This window comes from Ictidomys tridecemlineatus, chromosome 5, assembly GCF_052094955.1.
Source record: "Ictidomys tridecemlineatus isolate mIctTri1 chromosome 5, mIctTri1.hap1, whole genome shotgun sequence".
NCBI lineage: Eukaryota > Metazoa > Chordata > Mammalia > Rodentia > Sciuridae > Ictidomys > Ictidomys tridecemlineatus.
Window position 1 is genome coordinate 176158746 of NC_135481.1, and position 17154 is coordinate 176175899.

The following is a 17154-nucleotide window of genomic DNA, read 5'->3' on the forward strand; positions in this document are numbered from 1 at the left end:
ATGGCAAACTCATTGTCAATTAAGGAGTCCTGAGGGCAGGTGGTGGCTCCCACTTCAAGGCAAGGATGGGTATTTCTGAATCCAGGCAGTTACAAATGTAATGAGACCACTGACCTATTTTTAGTCATGTTGTACCTTTTGTTGGATCTGCACCTTTGGAAAAGTTGCCTGTTCTCCTAAATCTCAACTTACCTTCTGTAAAGTAGGTTAAAATCCTCCTCCTGGGGCTCCGTGGAGAATTTAGCGACTTATTTATTTTTTTAAAACAAGGTCTGGCTGTGTTGCTCTTGACTGGCCCCAAATGCCTGGGCTCAAGTGATCTCCTCCTGTCTCAGCCTCCCAAGTAGCTGGGACTACAGTGCCACAACCCAGCTTATTGTTATTTGTGGTACTGGTAACTGAACCCAGGGGTGCTTTACCATTGAGCTATTCCCCTTGCCTTTTTGTGATACTAGGGATTGAAGGTGGAGCACACTACCTCTGAGCTACATCCCCAGCCTTTTTTATTTTTTATTTTATTATTTTTTGGACTGGGGATTGAATCCAAGGGTGCTCAACCACTGAGCCACATCCTCAGCCCTCTTGTATTTATTTAGAGACAGGGTCTCACGGAGTCACTTAGGGCCTCACTAAACTACTGAGGCTGGCCCCAAACTTGCAATTCTCCTGCCTTAGCCACCCAAGCCACTGGGATTACATGCATGTGCCACCACCATGCCCAGCTATATTTTTTATTTTGAAACAGAATCTTGCTATGTTATTCAGGCTGGCTTCTAATTTATAATTCTTCTCCTTTAGCCTTCTGATTCACTGGGATTATAGGCATGGGCCACTATGACCAGCTAGTTTATTACATATTTTTTTCTGAAAATTTTTTTTAAAGATTGTGTTTTTTAAATGGGAAAAAGAACACATGAAATATATTGCATGCTAAGCATGGGAGTATTAGATTTCATTAGAGACCTTTGTAGTACCCACTGTGTGCAAGGCACTGTTCCGAACACAACAGATTTAAAAACCCTCGCCTTCCCGGAGCTTGTGTGGAACTACTGGAGACAAAAAGTAAATAATATTTATGGCAATCATATTAAATAAAAGATACATAGGGGCTGGAGGTGTAGCTCAGTGGTGGAGCATGTGCTTAGCATGCGAGAGCCCCTGGGTTCTATCCCCAGCACCACCAAAAACAACACACAAACTACATGGATAAGAACGCACATGGGAAAAGCAGTGGCTGGCACGTGGTATGCTCCCCATACACGGCAGCAGCTGGGATTAGGTACTGGTTGAAGCTGAACAGCACTGCCCAGAGATAGGTCTCGAGGTGACAGTGCCGGCCTATTGTCTTCCCTTAAGCTTTACCTCATCTCTGCTCAATTAAGTTGCACTTGTCTCCAAGACCCTTTCTTGTTGCCTGGTCGACATCTTTGACTCTCACGGTGTAGTTTTGATCTCTCCTCCCTTAGGTGGCATTTATGGATGCTCTTTTGCACCAGGCTCATTCTGCTGAATGCTGGGGCTGCTGAGCTACATGGTCCAGGAAGAGTGTGGCCAGGAGGGCACAGGAGGGTTCCAGGATACTCATAGCCAGGCTCATGAGGGCTAGACTGTGCAGGTGTCTGGCTGCTTGGTTTTATTCTGCCCCAGGAGACTATGAAAGGCTTCAGAGCTGGAGTCACTTAGGGCCTCACTAAACTGCTGAGGCTGGCCCCGAACTTGCAATTCTCCTGCCTTAGCCACCCATGCCGCTGGGATTACAGGCCTGTAATTGGGAGATTAACTAAAATTCTTATTTAAATGCTATACAATAGAGGCTGGGGATGTGGCTCAAGTGGTAGCGCACTCGCCCAGCATGCATAAGGCACTGGGTTCTATTCTCAGCACCACATAAAAATAAAATAAAGATACTGTGTCCACCTAAAACTAAAAAATAAATATTAAAAATAAATAAATACTATACAATAAAAGTAATATCTGCATTATGGTTAAATGTATAATCTATGTATAAGTGCTATAATCAAAGCAAAGAGCTGTAAGATGGAGATGTAAGGACTTTTTTGAGGAGCAGCGTGTTCAGGAAATGTGAAGAGAGGATGCTACCAGATCAGCAGGAAAGATGGCCAAAGGGAGTAGGGAGCTGGAAACGGTGGCGCACGCCTGTAATCCCAGCGGTTTGGGAGGCTGAGGCAGGAGGTTCATGAGTTCAAAGCCAGCTTCAGCAATTTTGCAAGGCCCTAAGTAACTCAGACTCTATTTCTAAATAGGATACAAAAAAAGAGCTGGGGATTGGCTTAGTGGTTAAGTGCCCCTGGATTCACTCCCCACAAAAAAAAAGAAAAAGAAAAAAAAGGAGCAGGGAGGTTTAAAAGCCAGATAAATGTGGGTGAGTACTTAACTACCTGCAGCAACCTCCTGTACATTTGTGGGCAGGTTAATATCAACTCTGCAGAGCTGCTGAAAGGATTAAAGAAACATCCATCAAGTGCCTGACACTAGGCACATAATAGGAGGCATATATTATTCAATATTAATAGTGATATTATTAGTAGCAGTGCAGCATTATGGAAATAGCTCTTATGTAAGCCAGACCTGTGTCCAAATCCTGATACATCCAACTGGGCGTGGTGGCACATACCCATAATCCCAGTGATTTGAGAGGCTGAGGCAGCAGGAGGCTGAGGCAGAGGCTCCAAGTTTGGAGCCAGCCTCAGCAACTTAGTGAGACCCTGTCTAAGGACTAGAGATGTAGCTCAGTGGTATAGTGCCTCAGGATTCAATCTCCAGTACCACAACACAACAAAACAAAACAGTCTCCCCCTCAAATAACCAAAAACCAAATACTGATAAATTCAGACTAAGTTGTTTAATCTTTCTAAGTCTTGGGTTGGCTCATTTGTAAAATGAATGAATAACACTCTCACTTGTATTAGGTAGGGGAAATGTGATAATATAGAATTTCTAGGCTATAGAGTAGGTGTTCAGTTAAGTTTTAAAATAACTATGCAGTGAGCTTTACCAATTATTTGTATAAAAATTATGTATTCCAATGGTAAATTCGAATACTACAGAAATAATTACAAATCATTGGAAATTCCACTTCCCAGAGCTGATGACACTCTTTTAAGGGATCTATGTGCATACCCTTTTAATTTGACCTTCATAGTACACATAGGGGGTGTAAATCAGTGATAGGAATAGGATCATGCTTAGTATGCTCCTAGCCATGGGTTCAGTTGCCAACATCAAGAACAAAAACAACACTCCAACAACCTTGTTGTTGTAGTTTTTACTTGGTTGTTGTTTTTACTTTGCATGTTGCAGACATATATCTACTTAATATATACAGATTTATATTGTTAATGGTTGTCTAATATTCTATTGCATTGTACCAGAAATTATTTAACACTCTTGCTAGTCATTGAGGCCATTTCTGGTTTTTTAATACTTTGTACAATGCTGTTTTAGCAACCTTGGACTGAAGATAATTGTTCATTTGTTTCATTTTTTCCCTGGAATAAATCTCTAAGTGATTTATTACATCAAAGAGTTTCTGCTGGGTGCAGTGGCACAGGCCTGTAATCCCAGTGGCTCAGGAGGCTGAAACACGAGGATTGCAAGTTCAAAGCCAGCCTCAGCAAAAGCGAGGAGCTAAGCAACTCAGTGAGACCCTGTCTCTAAAAAGAATACAAAATAGGGGTGGGGATGTGGCTTAGTGGTCAAGTACCCCTGAGTTCAATCACTGGTACAAAAAAAAAAAGAGTTTCCTGTTATTTATATTTCCCGTTTTATATATATATATATATATATATATATATATATATTTTTTTTTTTTTTTTTGTAATTGGACACAATACCTTTATTTATTTATTTATTTTCACGGGGGGTGCTGAGGATCGAACCCAGGGCCTCGCATGTGCTAGGTGAGCTCTCAACAGCTGAGCCACAACTCCAGTCCCCATTATAATTTTTTATGTCACTCAGACCTGTGTTCAAATCCCACTACACCCAGAGCAAGACTAATTATTTTGGGCTGGTATTGTGGCTCAGTGGTAGAGCGCTTGCCTCACACATGTGAGGTGCTGGATTCAATCCTCAGCATCACATAAAAATAAATAAATATATTGTGTCCATCTACAACTAAAATAATAATAATTCTTTTACATATTGCCCAATCACCTTCTAAAACAACTCTATGAATTTGCACACTCAAGAACAGTGTGTAAGGGGCTGGGATTGTGGCTCAGCATAGACCAATCGTTTAGCACGAGTGGGACCTGGGTTCGATTCTCAGTACCACATAAAAATAAAGGTATTGTGTTGTGTCCATCTACAGAAAAAAAAAAAGATTCTCTCTCTCTCTCTCTCTTTAAAAAAAAAAAAAAAAAAAAAGAACAGTGTATAAATGGTGCCCATTTCCCTGAATCCCTGCTGAAACTAAATTCTGCCAATCATTTTAGATTTTGCCAATCTCATCTACTGAAAAGTAGTGTATGAACTTTGTTTTAATCTGTAGTTCCAAGATAACTAATGAGGTTGGAAATCTTTTCAAGTGCTTATTTCCATTTGCATCTCTTTTTTGACCACTCAAGGTGTTTCCTACTTCTTTTTTGGGGGAGTGGTGCTGGTGGAATTGGAACCCAGGGCCTTGTGCATTCGAGGCAACCACTCTACCACTGAGCTATATCCCCAGCCCTCCTACTATTAACAAATCTTCATTAATTAAGAAATTTAATCCTTTGTTATTTGTGACAAGTACTTTTTTCCCTTTATTGTCTATCTCTAACATTCTGTATGGCAAATTGTTGCCATATAAGAATTTTAATTTTACATAGTCAAATCTATTGATTTACTGATCTTTTTTTTTTTTTTTTAAATGTGGTACAGGAGGTTGAACCCAGCGGCGCTCTACCACTGACCTACATTCTCAATACTATTTATTTATTTGTTGTAGATGGACACAATACCTTTATTTTATTTATTTTTATGTGGTGTGGAGGATTGAACCCAGGGACTTGCATGTGCTGGGCCTTGCATGTGCTAGGTGAGCACTCTACTGCTGAGCCACAACCCTAGGCCTCAACCTTTTTTCTTTTGATACCAGGGATTGAACCCTAGGGCACTTAACAACTGAGCCACATCCCAGCCCCTTTTATTTTTTGAGACAGTGTCCAAGTTGTATAAAGCCTCACTAAATTGCTGATGCTGGCTTTGAGCTTATGATCCTCCTGCCTCAGTTTCCTGAACTGCCTGGATTATTGGTGTGCACCCCCAAGCATAGCCCCTTTTTCTTTTTTCTTTTGAGATAGGGTCTCTCTTAAATTGAGGAGGTTGACTTCAAACTTGTGATCCTCCTGCCTCAGCCTCCTCTAGTCATCAGATTACAGGCAGGAGCCACCATGCCCACCTATGATTTTTTTAATATTTATTTTTTGGTAATACCTTTATTTTATTTATTTATTTTTATGTGGTGCTGAGGATATAACCCAGAGCCTTGCACATGCTAGGCAGGCACTCTACCTACTGCTTGTGACCCCCACCCCCAACTACTTAATTTTTAAAAAACTTTTCATGCTTAGAAAGACTTCCAATTCCATGATTATAAACATGTTCACTTTTTTCTTCCAACACTTTTATTGTTTCTTTCATCACATGTAAATCTTTGTTTTAGGTAGATTTAGAGTTAAGGAAGGAGGTAGAGTTCCAACTTAATTTTTAATCCAAATGGCTAACCTGTGGTTAGTCCAATTTTGCTTAATGATGTTAAATTTTTCTCTACCAGTGTGAAATGTCAGCTGGCACGCCAGTCCTTAGAACTCCTTATCCATCACATGGCTCTACTATGTTCAGTTTAATAGGTCTGTCTGTTCTTTTCAAAACCATAATGTTTTAGTTTTTGTAGCTGACTATTACATTTTAATATTTGGTAGAACCCCAGTTTATTAACCTTAAAACTTCTGGTAGCAGAGCAGAGTGGTTAAGTTTACAGAGCTTGGGGTCAGCCATTCTGAGCTTTAATTCCAGCTTGGCACTTACTATGGGACCTTGAGCAAGTTAGTTCTCTCTTGGAACCTCTGCTTCCTTATCTATACAGTGTTACTAATAATATTTACCTCATGGTGTTTTGGTGAAGATGAGATGCAGCATAACAAGTCCTCAGACGGGACCTAGCATGTGGTAAGTGGTCCATAAATGTTAGTGATTTTGCTATGAAAATGATGCATGTGTTTCTTCAGTTGAATTTTACAATCATTTTGGCAATAAAATCTCACTTTGATCTTCATTAGGATGATATTTACTTGGTAGGCAAATTTTGGGATCATTAATATTCACATGCTATGGGATCTTCTCATCTAAAGCAAGCTCTGATTTCCATTGGTCTAGAACTTTATGCTCCCTGGTAGAATTTTATAGTTTTCTTCATATAAGGCCCACACATTTTGTTAACTTTATTTCCAGAGGGTAAAATATTTATTATTGGTTTTGTGAATTAATGGGATTATTGTTAGTACAAAAGAACGTCATTATTAAAAAAAAAAACAACTTTTTTTTGGTACTAGGGATTGAACCCAGGGGCACTTAACTAGTGAGCCTCATCCTCATCTTTTTTTGGTATTTTTTTAGTTGTTGATGGACCTTTATTTATTATGTGGTGCTGAGAATCGAACCCAGTACCTCACACATGCTAGGTAAGTGCTCTCTACCACTGAGCCAGAAACCCAACCCTCTGTTTCGTATTTTATTTAGAAACATGGTTTTGGTTTTGCTAAGTTGCTGAGGCTGGCTTTGAACTTGCGATTCTCCTGCCTCAGCCTCCTGAGCTAATGGGATTAAGGTATGTGCCACTGTGCCTGGCAAGAAAGTTATTAATTCTTGAGCATATATTTTGTACTCAAATTAACCATAATTGTTAACTTATAGTTATAAGTATAATAATAATAATAGAAAAATAATATATCCCCCAGCTCATGTCAGCCCTGAGACATCCCTTCTCTCTGCTGAAAACAATGCAGGCTTCTCTTTGTACAGGCACTACTGCATCAGCTTGCCATTACTTGTAATCCATCCATGTAATGCAGGAATTGTGTCTAATTGGGTTGAAAGTCCCCAGGGCTCAGATCCCAGTAGGAGGTTATCAGTGCCAATGAAAGGAGGTGTTCCATGCAGTATTTCTGCTGTTTTCTGAGATAGAGGAGCCCCTCTGCCATGATGAAGGGCAGGACAGTAACTAAACCAGCAGTCTCTGACCTCAGCTGGCTGACAGTCTAGTTTGGGCAGACACTGAAGTCACCATCAATGTCATGAGTGAATTATGTTTTTCCTCATTATATTCTGAATTGGAATGTGTAAGGCTTGGTGGGCATAGAACATCAGACCAAACCTTGTGAAGAAATGACACTCCAGGAGACATCATGGGTAACTCTGCAATCTCATCTTGCTTTTGCTCCCCCACCGCAGACCAACTTTAGCACCTAGTCCCACTTGAATGAATCAATTTAACAAACTCTGAGGAACACCTGCTCTGTATCAGGTCCTGGGGTGCTAGGTCTGGGGCCACAGAGTTGGGTAAGAGCCAGTATCTGAGCTCAAGTCAGAGCTCTGTTGACTCTGAGTTAGGGCAGGAGATAGTCAAGCCTTCTTGGCTTGGGACCCACCCAGCCCACATTTCTGGTTTTGTTTTCTGCTCCTGCTCCACAGGATTGTTGGCCTTTCCCACCTGAGCACACCTGAACTTTCATACACGTTAAAACTACCCCATCACACTCAATGTGGCTTCTACTTCTACTCAGAATTCCCTGAGCTGTTCATCTCTTCTTGGGGCTTTCTTTCTTTCTTTTTTTTTTTTTTTTTTGGAGAGAGAGAGAGCATTTTTAATATTTATTTTTTATTTTTTGGCCGACAGAACATCTTTGTACGTGGTGCTGAGGATCGAACCCGGGCTGCATGCATGCCAGGCAAGATCGCTACCGCTTGAGCCACATCCCCAACCCTCTCCTTGGGGCTTTCAAGGCCCAGTTAAAGTATTGCCTCCTTGTAAAATTTGTCCTTTCAGTGTTTGTTGCTGCTTCCTTATCCAAAGGATTTAAGATTAGAAGTCCTTTTTTTTTTTTTTTGGCGGTGCTGGGAATTGCACCCAGGGCCTTGTGCATGTGAGGCAAGATTTAGAAGTCTTAATCATGTACACAGTTTTACTCGTTTCCATCTTTCTGATCCCATTAGTCCAAGGACCCTTAGAATTGGTGCCTTTGACTTTTTTCTTCAGTGGGAACTAACACACAATGGTTAACTTAGGAATTACAATTAAAATGGGGCCAGAGAAATGCAACCTGTAAGATTAAGGGGGCACGCCTATAATCCCAGTGGTTTGGGAGGCTGAGATAGGAGGATCGTGAGTTCAAAGCCAGCCACAGCAACAGTGAGGCGCTAAGCAATTCAGTGAAACCCTATCTCTAAATAAAATACAAAATAGGGCTGGGGATATGGCTCAGTAGTCGTGTGCCCCTGAGTTCAATCCCTGGTGCAAAAAAAAAAAAAAAAAAAAAAATTAAGGGGGTAGAATACAGAAGGAAAATGAAGGGTAAGAGTTACTGTAATACTGTCCTTGGGCTCCACAGAGGCAAGGTACCAAGGCGGCAAATGTGAAGATAGCAAAGTTAGTTGGGTCAGAATCCTGGCTCTGGCATCTAGTGGCTCTAGGAACTGGGACAACTGGTTTCATTTACTTTTTTGTGGTACTGGGGATGGAACCCAGGACCGTGTGTATGCTGGGCAAGTGCTCTACCACGAAGTTACACTCCCAACCTTGGAAAAGTGGTTTTATTTCTCTGGGCCTCAGAGATAAAGGGAACATTGCAACTACTGTTATTATTTTTACTACATACTGCTTCAGATGGGCTGGGAACACCCTGGAACATTGTACAGAACTTTGTACAAATAGGTTTAAGTAGTTTTGTGATTTTTGTTTTGTTTTGTTTTTTGGAAAGAAGGTCCATTATTTTTAAAAAAATTTTACTGAGAAGGGGAAATACTATGTCTTTATTAGTTGGTGTGTAACCTATTATCTCAAAACTCAGTGATTTTGAAAGCAATTCATTATCTCAGCTTCTGTGGATTTAGAATTCAGCTTTTTGTGTGATTCTGGCTCAGGGTCTTTCATGAGGTTGTAATGAATACTATTGGCCAAGGCTGAAGTCATTTAACTTGTCTGGGACCTGCGTCACGTGGACCTCTCTATTAGGCTGCTTCAGTGTCCTTGTTACATGGTGGCTGGCTTCCATAAGAGGGTGTGATCCCAAGAACAAGGCAGAGGGCAAGGTCTTTTCTGCCCTAGCCCCAGAAGCCACATGTGGTCAGGTCATTTCCACTCTATCCTACTGGTTATTCAGTTCAGCACCTTTCAGAGTGGAAGGGGACTAAAAAGGATGTAAATGCTAGAAGCAGGGACTCACTGGGAGCCATTTTGGAGCCTGGAGACTATAGGGCCTCCAAAAGAAATTGGAATGAGTGATTTTGGATTTAAATGTTGACCAAGGCAACAACCAATTATGTGACCTTGGAAACGTTCCCTTGATTTACTGGTGCTCCCTGTTTACTCACCTGAAAGGTGGTTGTGGTATTAGAGCGTGAAGGTCTGTGAAGAGTTATCTCTACAGTCCTCAGCTTCACATTTAGACATTATGAAACATTAAAGAAGAGGAGGAAGAAAAGCCACTTGGGGTGGGGCGTAAGGTAACATTTCGATTATGAAAACCGGAAATGAAATTATTCACCCATCTCATTACCTCAGCGCCACTACTCTTGTCACTGTTGTTAAAAAGCACTTTAAAGGTTCTTTTCCTTCTTCGAGGGGAAAGAATAGAGGAAATAAATTGAGACTGGAAGATCTGTGGTCGATTTCAGTAGATCTCTCTGGCATTAAGAGTTTAAAAATTGGGACGGGTCCTCAGTAATGAAATTTCTACCTGAAAACCTTGAAGTATCAGGTAGGGATCTATCATTTACCATGATTTTTAGTAAAGATTAGCACAGCTCATCCTTTGAGGCCTAAGGAGTCCTACACAATCTTTTTAAGCAAATGAAAGGAGGAATTTATTTTTAAAATTATATTATTTTTATTATTTTGTTATACAAGAATTGAACCTAGGGCCTTGAGCATGCTAGGCAAGTTTTCTATAACTGAGTAACATCCCCAGTCCTTTTTATTTTGAGACAGGGTCTTGCTAAGTTGCTGAGGCCGGTCTTGAATTAGGGATCCTCCTTCCTCAGCTTCCTGAATAGCTAGGATTACAGTGGTGTTCACTGTGCCTGGCTGACAGGAGGAATTTATTATTAAAGATGTTCTCCCACTGTTGACCTATATTGCATTGGAAATTTTATTTTCCCATCATAAAAAGTACTATATACTCATTCTAGATTTGAATGAAAGACAAGTGTAAAGAAGAAAAAATACAATTCCTATCTGCCACCTTAATCTAAATGCTTAGTGATTGAAATTTAAAAAAAATTGTTTTAAAAATATATATAATACTTTGGAGGGAAAAAAAAAAACCCTAAAAATCATCCATACCCTTACAAGACAGAGATAACCAGCATTAACATTTTGGTAATTCAAACATCTTTTTCAGTGACCTAAGAGACTGAAAAACAGCAGTATTTATTTATTTACACTGGGGATTGAATCCAGGGGCACCATAACCACTACATCTCAGTCCTTTTTATTTTGGGACAGGGTCTCACTAGTTGCTCAGCGGCTCTCTAAATTGCTGAAGCTGGCTTTGAACTTGTGATCTTCCTGCTTCAGTCTCCTGAGTTTCTGGGATTACAGGTGTGTACCACCTCACTGGGCAGAACAGCAGAATTTAAATGATGGTGAAGGGTAGGTGAGCTGAGTCAAGTTCAGCTGTCACATGGGCAGATTCTGTGACTTAAGATTAGTGAGGTCATAAAGTAATCATCCCTGATCATCTTTCCAAGTTGTTTTGATATCTTTGGGTGAAATCCTATCATATTCTTTCCCAATTCTGCCTGATCAGATTCTAAATGCTTTCAAGGGCTTATGCAATAGGAAATTATTCCTTATGGATTTTCTGAAATAAAATAATGAGATAGGGTCATCCACACAACAGTTTGGATTTTACCACGTGCCAAGTCCATTTGGGGAATAGGATGATGAACCCAAGCAGATGCTAGCATGAGCATGGTCAAAAACCAAAGGTCACAGAAAGAAATGTAGGAGGGACCAGGAGAGCTACCCATTTGCTGATCAAAGGCTATGCTGGAAGTTGAGCAAATGTGATATCACTTATTATTTTTTCCTGGTACTTGAACCCAGAGTTGCTTAACCACTGAGTTAAGTTGCTGGGGTGGGCCCCAAACTTGTGATCCTCCTGCCTCAGCCTCCCAAGGTGCTGGGAGTATGTGCCACAGTGCCCAGCAACCTATTTTTTATTATTTTTCTTGAGAGTTTTGCTATATTGCCTAGATCTTAAACTCCTGGGCTCGAGGGATTCTCCTACCTTACCCCGCTCCCAAGTAGCTAAGAGTCTCCAGGCTCGTCCTTTTACACCCTATTGCCCAAACGATGGTGAATCAGTGAGAGTTTTCATAACTTGCTCAAACCCATACATAGCTAGAAGAAGACAGCAATGATATTCAAACCCAGGCCTGCCAGAGTCCAGACCAGGGGTAACACATTGTCTCAGAGTTGAGTGTCCTTGTGGGGAATCCTGCATGTCTGCTGGTGGTGTGTTTGTTATTCAGATTCCTGAATGTGTGCTTTGCTTGTAAGTCTGAAAACAGTGACTCATCCCCAAACTGGGCAGGGTTGAATGTCAGTCCTATTTATCTTACACTGCCCCATGGCACCTGTGTTGACTTCTGAAGATAATCTTTAATAAAAACACAGTGATAAAAAAGAAAAATACACACCAAAAAATGTATTTGGTGTTTCTGGCAAGAAAATAAACTCGTGAGTCTCATTACCTTAAAAAAAAAAATCATGATTACTCAAGGTTTCATGACTAAAGCCAACTTTTCAACACATATCTTGTACTGTCCTCTAAACATATTCTTTCATGCTTAATTATGATATCATTAGTTTCTGTTTGATTTTGCAAGGGCATAGACCTTGAAATATTCACATCGGGATTCCCCCGTGGTCTGACCCAACTGTGAGAGCCAGGCAGTATATGCTAAAAGAAATGAGAGTGTCCACAATGCCTGTGTTAGCTTCTTTTGTAGCTAAGAAGTTACCACAGATTTAGTGGCTTAAACCAACATTCATTTGTATCTCACATTTCCTGTGTGCTAAGTCTAGATGCAGCAAGGTTCAACTGGTTCTTTGCTTCAAGTCTAAAGCTGAAATGAAGTGTCTACAGTCCTTTCTGGAGACTGCTTCCAAGCTCATTCAGGTTGTTGGAGTTCCTTTCTATGAGGTTATACCTATGATTGAGGTCCTTGGTTTCTTGCTGGCTGTTGACAGGGCTGTTTCTCAGCTTCTAGAGGCTGCTTACATTTCTGGCTTAGAGGTACCTTCAAAGCCAGCAACAGTGAGTTGAGTTCCTCTCAAACTTTGAATCTAATTCTTTGCTTTATCTCTCCAAAACATCTTTGCCTTTCTCTTCTGATTTTAAGGTCCATTTGATTAAACTGGGCCTACCCAGAAAATCCATGATGATCTCCCTATTTTTAAGGTCCTGAATTCCATCTGCAAAGTCTCTTTTGCCATTCAACATGAATGAAACAGTTCACTGGTTTTAGGGACCAGAGCTTGACCAATCTGGGGCGTGCAGGGAAGATAGTATTCTGCTTACCATGGAGCCTGGTGATCTTCTCTACTCCTTGTATGGCAGCCCTGGAGAGGTAAAGCTACTCAAGATATTTGCAACAAACTAGATGTCTTATCAAAGATTACTGCTGTCAGTTGTGGATTGAAAAAAAAATAGTTAATAAAAAAAAAAAAAGTCAGAGCCAGAGGTGCAATGGCACACACCTGTAATCCTAGCTACCTGAGAAGCTGAAGCAGGGGGATCTAGAGTTTGAGGGCAGCCTATGCAGTAACAGCAAGACCTCATCTCAGAAAAAAATAAACATTTTTTTTTTTGGGGGGGAGGGTTGTTTCTCCTTCTGATGTTGAGTTGAAATTAGAAGGGAAAGATTTAAAAATATATCATCTCATCTTCGGCAGTCAATTCACTTTGTAGGATTTCATTCACTGAATGTAAAAGTCTTTTGTGATCAGTATTAGAAGTAGAATCACTGAACCTCCTTGGTGTGAGGGGTTGGGCTGCAGGTAAATGGTCTTCTCTCAGTACTGGCTTTCTCTCTGTGCTAACACCAGGGAGTGCAGGGTGTGTTTCCTGGCCCAGGGAAACCTTTCAATATGACAATATGATCACTAAAGGTTTTTTTTTTTTTTTTTTTTAAAAGTAGTTTTAGAAGGCTGGCCATCAATCTATTTGAGACCTGATTGTAGAAAATATTTCCAAACATTTATTCAACAAACATGCACAGAAAGACTTTGTGCTAGGGTACTCCAAACCTCATTTCATTTAATGCTCTGCAACCAAGGTGCAGAGTTCAGGTAAGTGTTGCACATTGTCAGCTGATAATAACTATCATGGGGTTCCGGTTGTTGCTCAGTGGTCGAGTGCTTGCCTAGCAAGCCCTGGGATCCAGCCTCAGCACCACATAAAGAGATAAATAAAATAAAGGTGTTTACAACTATTTTTTAAAAATAACAACTATCATTTATTAAACATATAATGTGCTAGGAGCCACTTTACAGACTTAATAATGTCAAGATCCTCCTTCACACTTTCTTCCAATCTTCGAGATGCTTTATGTCAATTTTAATCCCCCAAATGCGGAGATATCAGACTAATGTCCATAAAAAAGCTGAAGTCAAGAGATCGAGCAGACTGGGAGCGACACAGTCAGGATTTCAGTCTAGTCTATCTGACTCCCTGGCCTGAACTCTCTACAGGATACAGTCTCTAAAATTATACAGAGGTTGCTGGTCTAGAATATGCGAGGCTCTGGGTTCGATTCCCTACACGGAAGAAAAATAAGAAAACAACAACAACAAAAAAACAAACTCCAAAACTCTCAGGTGCATAGGTACATTATTAAGTATGGCCTTAAAGTCCAAGTTCTTTACCTGTCATTCTATCACCAAGTGGCAAAAATGCTCTAATCTATAGTGCAGGTTCAGCCTCTGCAAATACACATGGCACGAAAGCACAAGAGGAAGAGGAACATGTCTAGGTCCGTCAATCGTGGAATGACCGTTTTACTGGTATCAATGTGGGTTGTTTTTTTTTTTTTTTGGTCTTTTTATTATGCGGCAGTGAGTCATGTCGGGAGGACCAAAAGGGAAAGTCCTGCCTCTTGTCACCTACCAAAAGTGTAGGTGAGAAATGCTTAAGGCGGCATAACGAGAGAGCCGGGAGTCGAGCTACTAATTATCGATTCCCCCCGCCCCTCCCCAACCCGCGCTCCCAAGAAAAGAAGCACCGCACGGGTTAAGTGCGGCAGAGAGCCGAGCCGCCGCCCCTTCCCAGCAACGCCTCCCAGAATCCCTTAGACCTCAGTCAGTTCCCGCACCTCGCGAGACTTCGGCCAGTTCCTTTCCCCGAACGACGGCCAGCCCCTTTCCTTACTAAGCTCTGCGCGAAACGGAGGATGGGAAGGGGCGGGCGAAAAAGATGGCCGCGGGGCATTATGGGAAGTGTAGTCCAAGCGCTTCACGCAGCCATGTTCTTCCGGAGCGGGGGAGGCCGGAGAGGCAGCCCGGACTACGATTCCCAGCTGCCCTTTCAGTTTGTTTTTGTTCAAAAAAAAAAAAAAACCCACACTCCCCCTCCTCACTCTTCACACACACTCACACACACCCACGGTGGACACGCACGCACCCGGGCGCCGAAAGGAAAACCGCGTCTCTCCATCCTACCCAGCCATCAGTTCTGCCTCCGTCCCTCAGCAGAACGCGAAAGCGGAGGCTAGAACCGTGACCTCTGACCCCGTGGTTATGCGGAGCCGCCGCATTCCTTAGTGATCGCGGGACCGCTGCCGCCGCCGTGGGCGACTGACGCAGCGCGGGCGCGTGGAACCGCCGCCGCCCCTCCCCCCCGCCACCCTCGCGCCGGGTCTCGCGCCAGCCGGTCCCCGTGCGCTCGCCCCCTCTCCGGCCGCACCCGAGTCCTCGCGCGCCGCCGCCGCCACGCGCCCCCCGCCGCCGCCGCCGCCGCCCCAGCTCCGCGCCGCCGCCCCAGCCCGCCCCGCTCGGAGGTCCCGCGTGGAGCCACCGCCACCGGGGAGGAGGAGGATGAAGGACAAACAGAAGAGGAAGAAGGAGCGCACGTGGGCCGAGGCGGCGCGCCTGGTGAGGCGGACCGCCGAGGGGCCTCCTGGGGGGCCCGGGGTGGGCTCCTCGCGCACCCCCACCGTGGGAGGGGGAGGGGCGAGGCCCTGCCTACCGCGGGAGGGGCGGGGCCTTTGCTCGGAGACCCGGACAACCCCCCCGAGGCGTTGGGTGAAGAGAGGTCCCCTGCCGGGATGGCTGTGGCGCCTTTTTCTGCACCCCCCTCCCCCATTACAGCGGAGGGGCGAGCTGGCAGCCGGCTCCACCTCCTCGGGCGTCAGGGCCCCAGCCTCCCCTCCCCCACCTCTGGCAGTCTCGGGGGGTCTGGGGAAGCTTCGTTTATTCACCCCGGGGAGTTAGGTTTCCGGGAAGGGTCGGAAGCTCCACCCTCGCTTCTTGGGGTAGTGGGGTGGTGCGTTGGACTCCGGGGTTGAGAAAGCGCCCCCCCCCTCCCCGATTTCAAGGACGCGAGTGGCATTTTGAGCTTTCCCAGTCTAAACCAGGTGTATGGAGGGAAGCAAGTGCTTCCTCTCACCTTGAACCCTGAGCAGTGGTTCTCAAACTTTAGGGCCCTGTGGGCGGGCACCTGAGGGGGTTGTTAAAAATGTTTGTCCTAGGGCTCCTTACCACCTACCAAGTCGAAGATTCTGGGATAGAGTCAGATAATGTTTTAACCAGCTTCCCAGGTGATTCAAATGCAGGTGGCCTGGGTCTACATTTTGAGAAAGACTGACTTGAGTGTGTTACTTTCTAAGCTAGGCTGGAGGTAGGCGTCTCGCAGAGAACTGAATACACTTTGTAAAGAATGTATGTTGGACAAAGACAAAAGTGTTTCTGTTTGAAGATAACTGTTCACTGAGGGTTTAGCAAAGGAGAGAGTAATTTGAGTGCTTGAGCTACTTGCCAAGGGGGTTTGTGAATTTTGTTTTCAAAGCGTCAGAGGACTTATAAGTGAAATAGCTTCCTTTTGAACTTGCACTGCAAAGCCAAGACACTTTAAGACGAGTTCTTATAAAATGTTGCTGATGACAATAGTAACAGGTTGTACTTCTCCCAGAAAATGTTACTTTCTCAGAACTGTCAGAGCAAGGTTATGGTGTAGATAGCGTATGTCTATTGACACCCTGTAGTTTGTTTGTAATTGCTATAATTCTCTTTTAATGATGAATGAAGTTCAACCTTCTAATTTTTTCTCTTACTGGAAAGTGAGTTTTTGCCTCAGAGGTGTTGTGTAAAAAAAAGATGAATACGTGTTGGGGTTTGATACAAATCTAGAGTTCACTTTAATTTCTTGGAACCTGTAAAACTCAGTTATTGATTCACAAGAACTGGAGCCGTTTGGGCTACTGGAGAATTTTCACTGGTGTTCCTGATAATCTTCCTGGACAGTTGTGGCCCAGGGAACAGAAATAATAATTGGTTGTATGTTGAAGTTTTGTGCTTCAATTTACTTACTTGTTTTGGCTTGTGAAATATGGAGATTTTGAAGCGCTTTTGATTTTCTGATTGAGTAAAAATTGGAAGCTTTGGCTAGCTTTCAGGATGTTGGAAATTGCAGTATTTCTTTATTTCACCTGGAAGCAAATTTAGGAATTAGGGGAAGTAGGAGAGAGATACACTGAACCTGGAGGTTGTCTTGAGTGTTCGTTGAAATTCTCCAAGTTCCTGTATTGCAGGTGTTTATGACTCTGGGTACCCAACGGAAATTTGCTTGCCAGAATTTACTTGTTAGAAATAGGTGAAAGTACCTTTAAATCCTGTGTTATTATGTCCTGATAGATTTCTGAAGTCTACTT

At 42.8% G+C, this 17154-nt stretch overlaps 1 protein-coding gene and 1 long non-coding RNA gene across 3 annotated transcripts in view; both read left to right on the forward strand.

The window, feature by feature from the left end:
• The first annotated feature begins 3880 nt into the window (after positions 1-3880).
• On the forward strand, positions 3881-10078 carry LOC144378101 (uncharacterized). The gene is made up of 3 exons (XR_013439638.1): positions 3881-6174; positions 6622-6686; positions 7901-10078. It is a non-coding gene; the product is annotated as an uncharacterized LOC144378101 (long non-coding RNA).
• A 4762-nt stretch (positions 10079-14840) lies between these two features.
• Asxl1 (ASXL transcriptional regulator 1) overlaps positions 14841-17154 on the forward strand; it is a 76019-nt gene continuing 73705 nt past the window's right edge. For both annotated transcript variants that reach the window (XM_078051592.1, XM_078051593.1), the window contains exon 1: positions 14841-15379. In XM_078051592.1, coding sequence (XP_077907718.1) covers positions 15323-15379 — 57 coding nt within the window. In that variant the 5' untranslated portion in view covers positions 14841-15322. The remainder of the gene's footprint in view (positions 15380-17154) is intronic.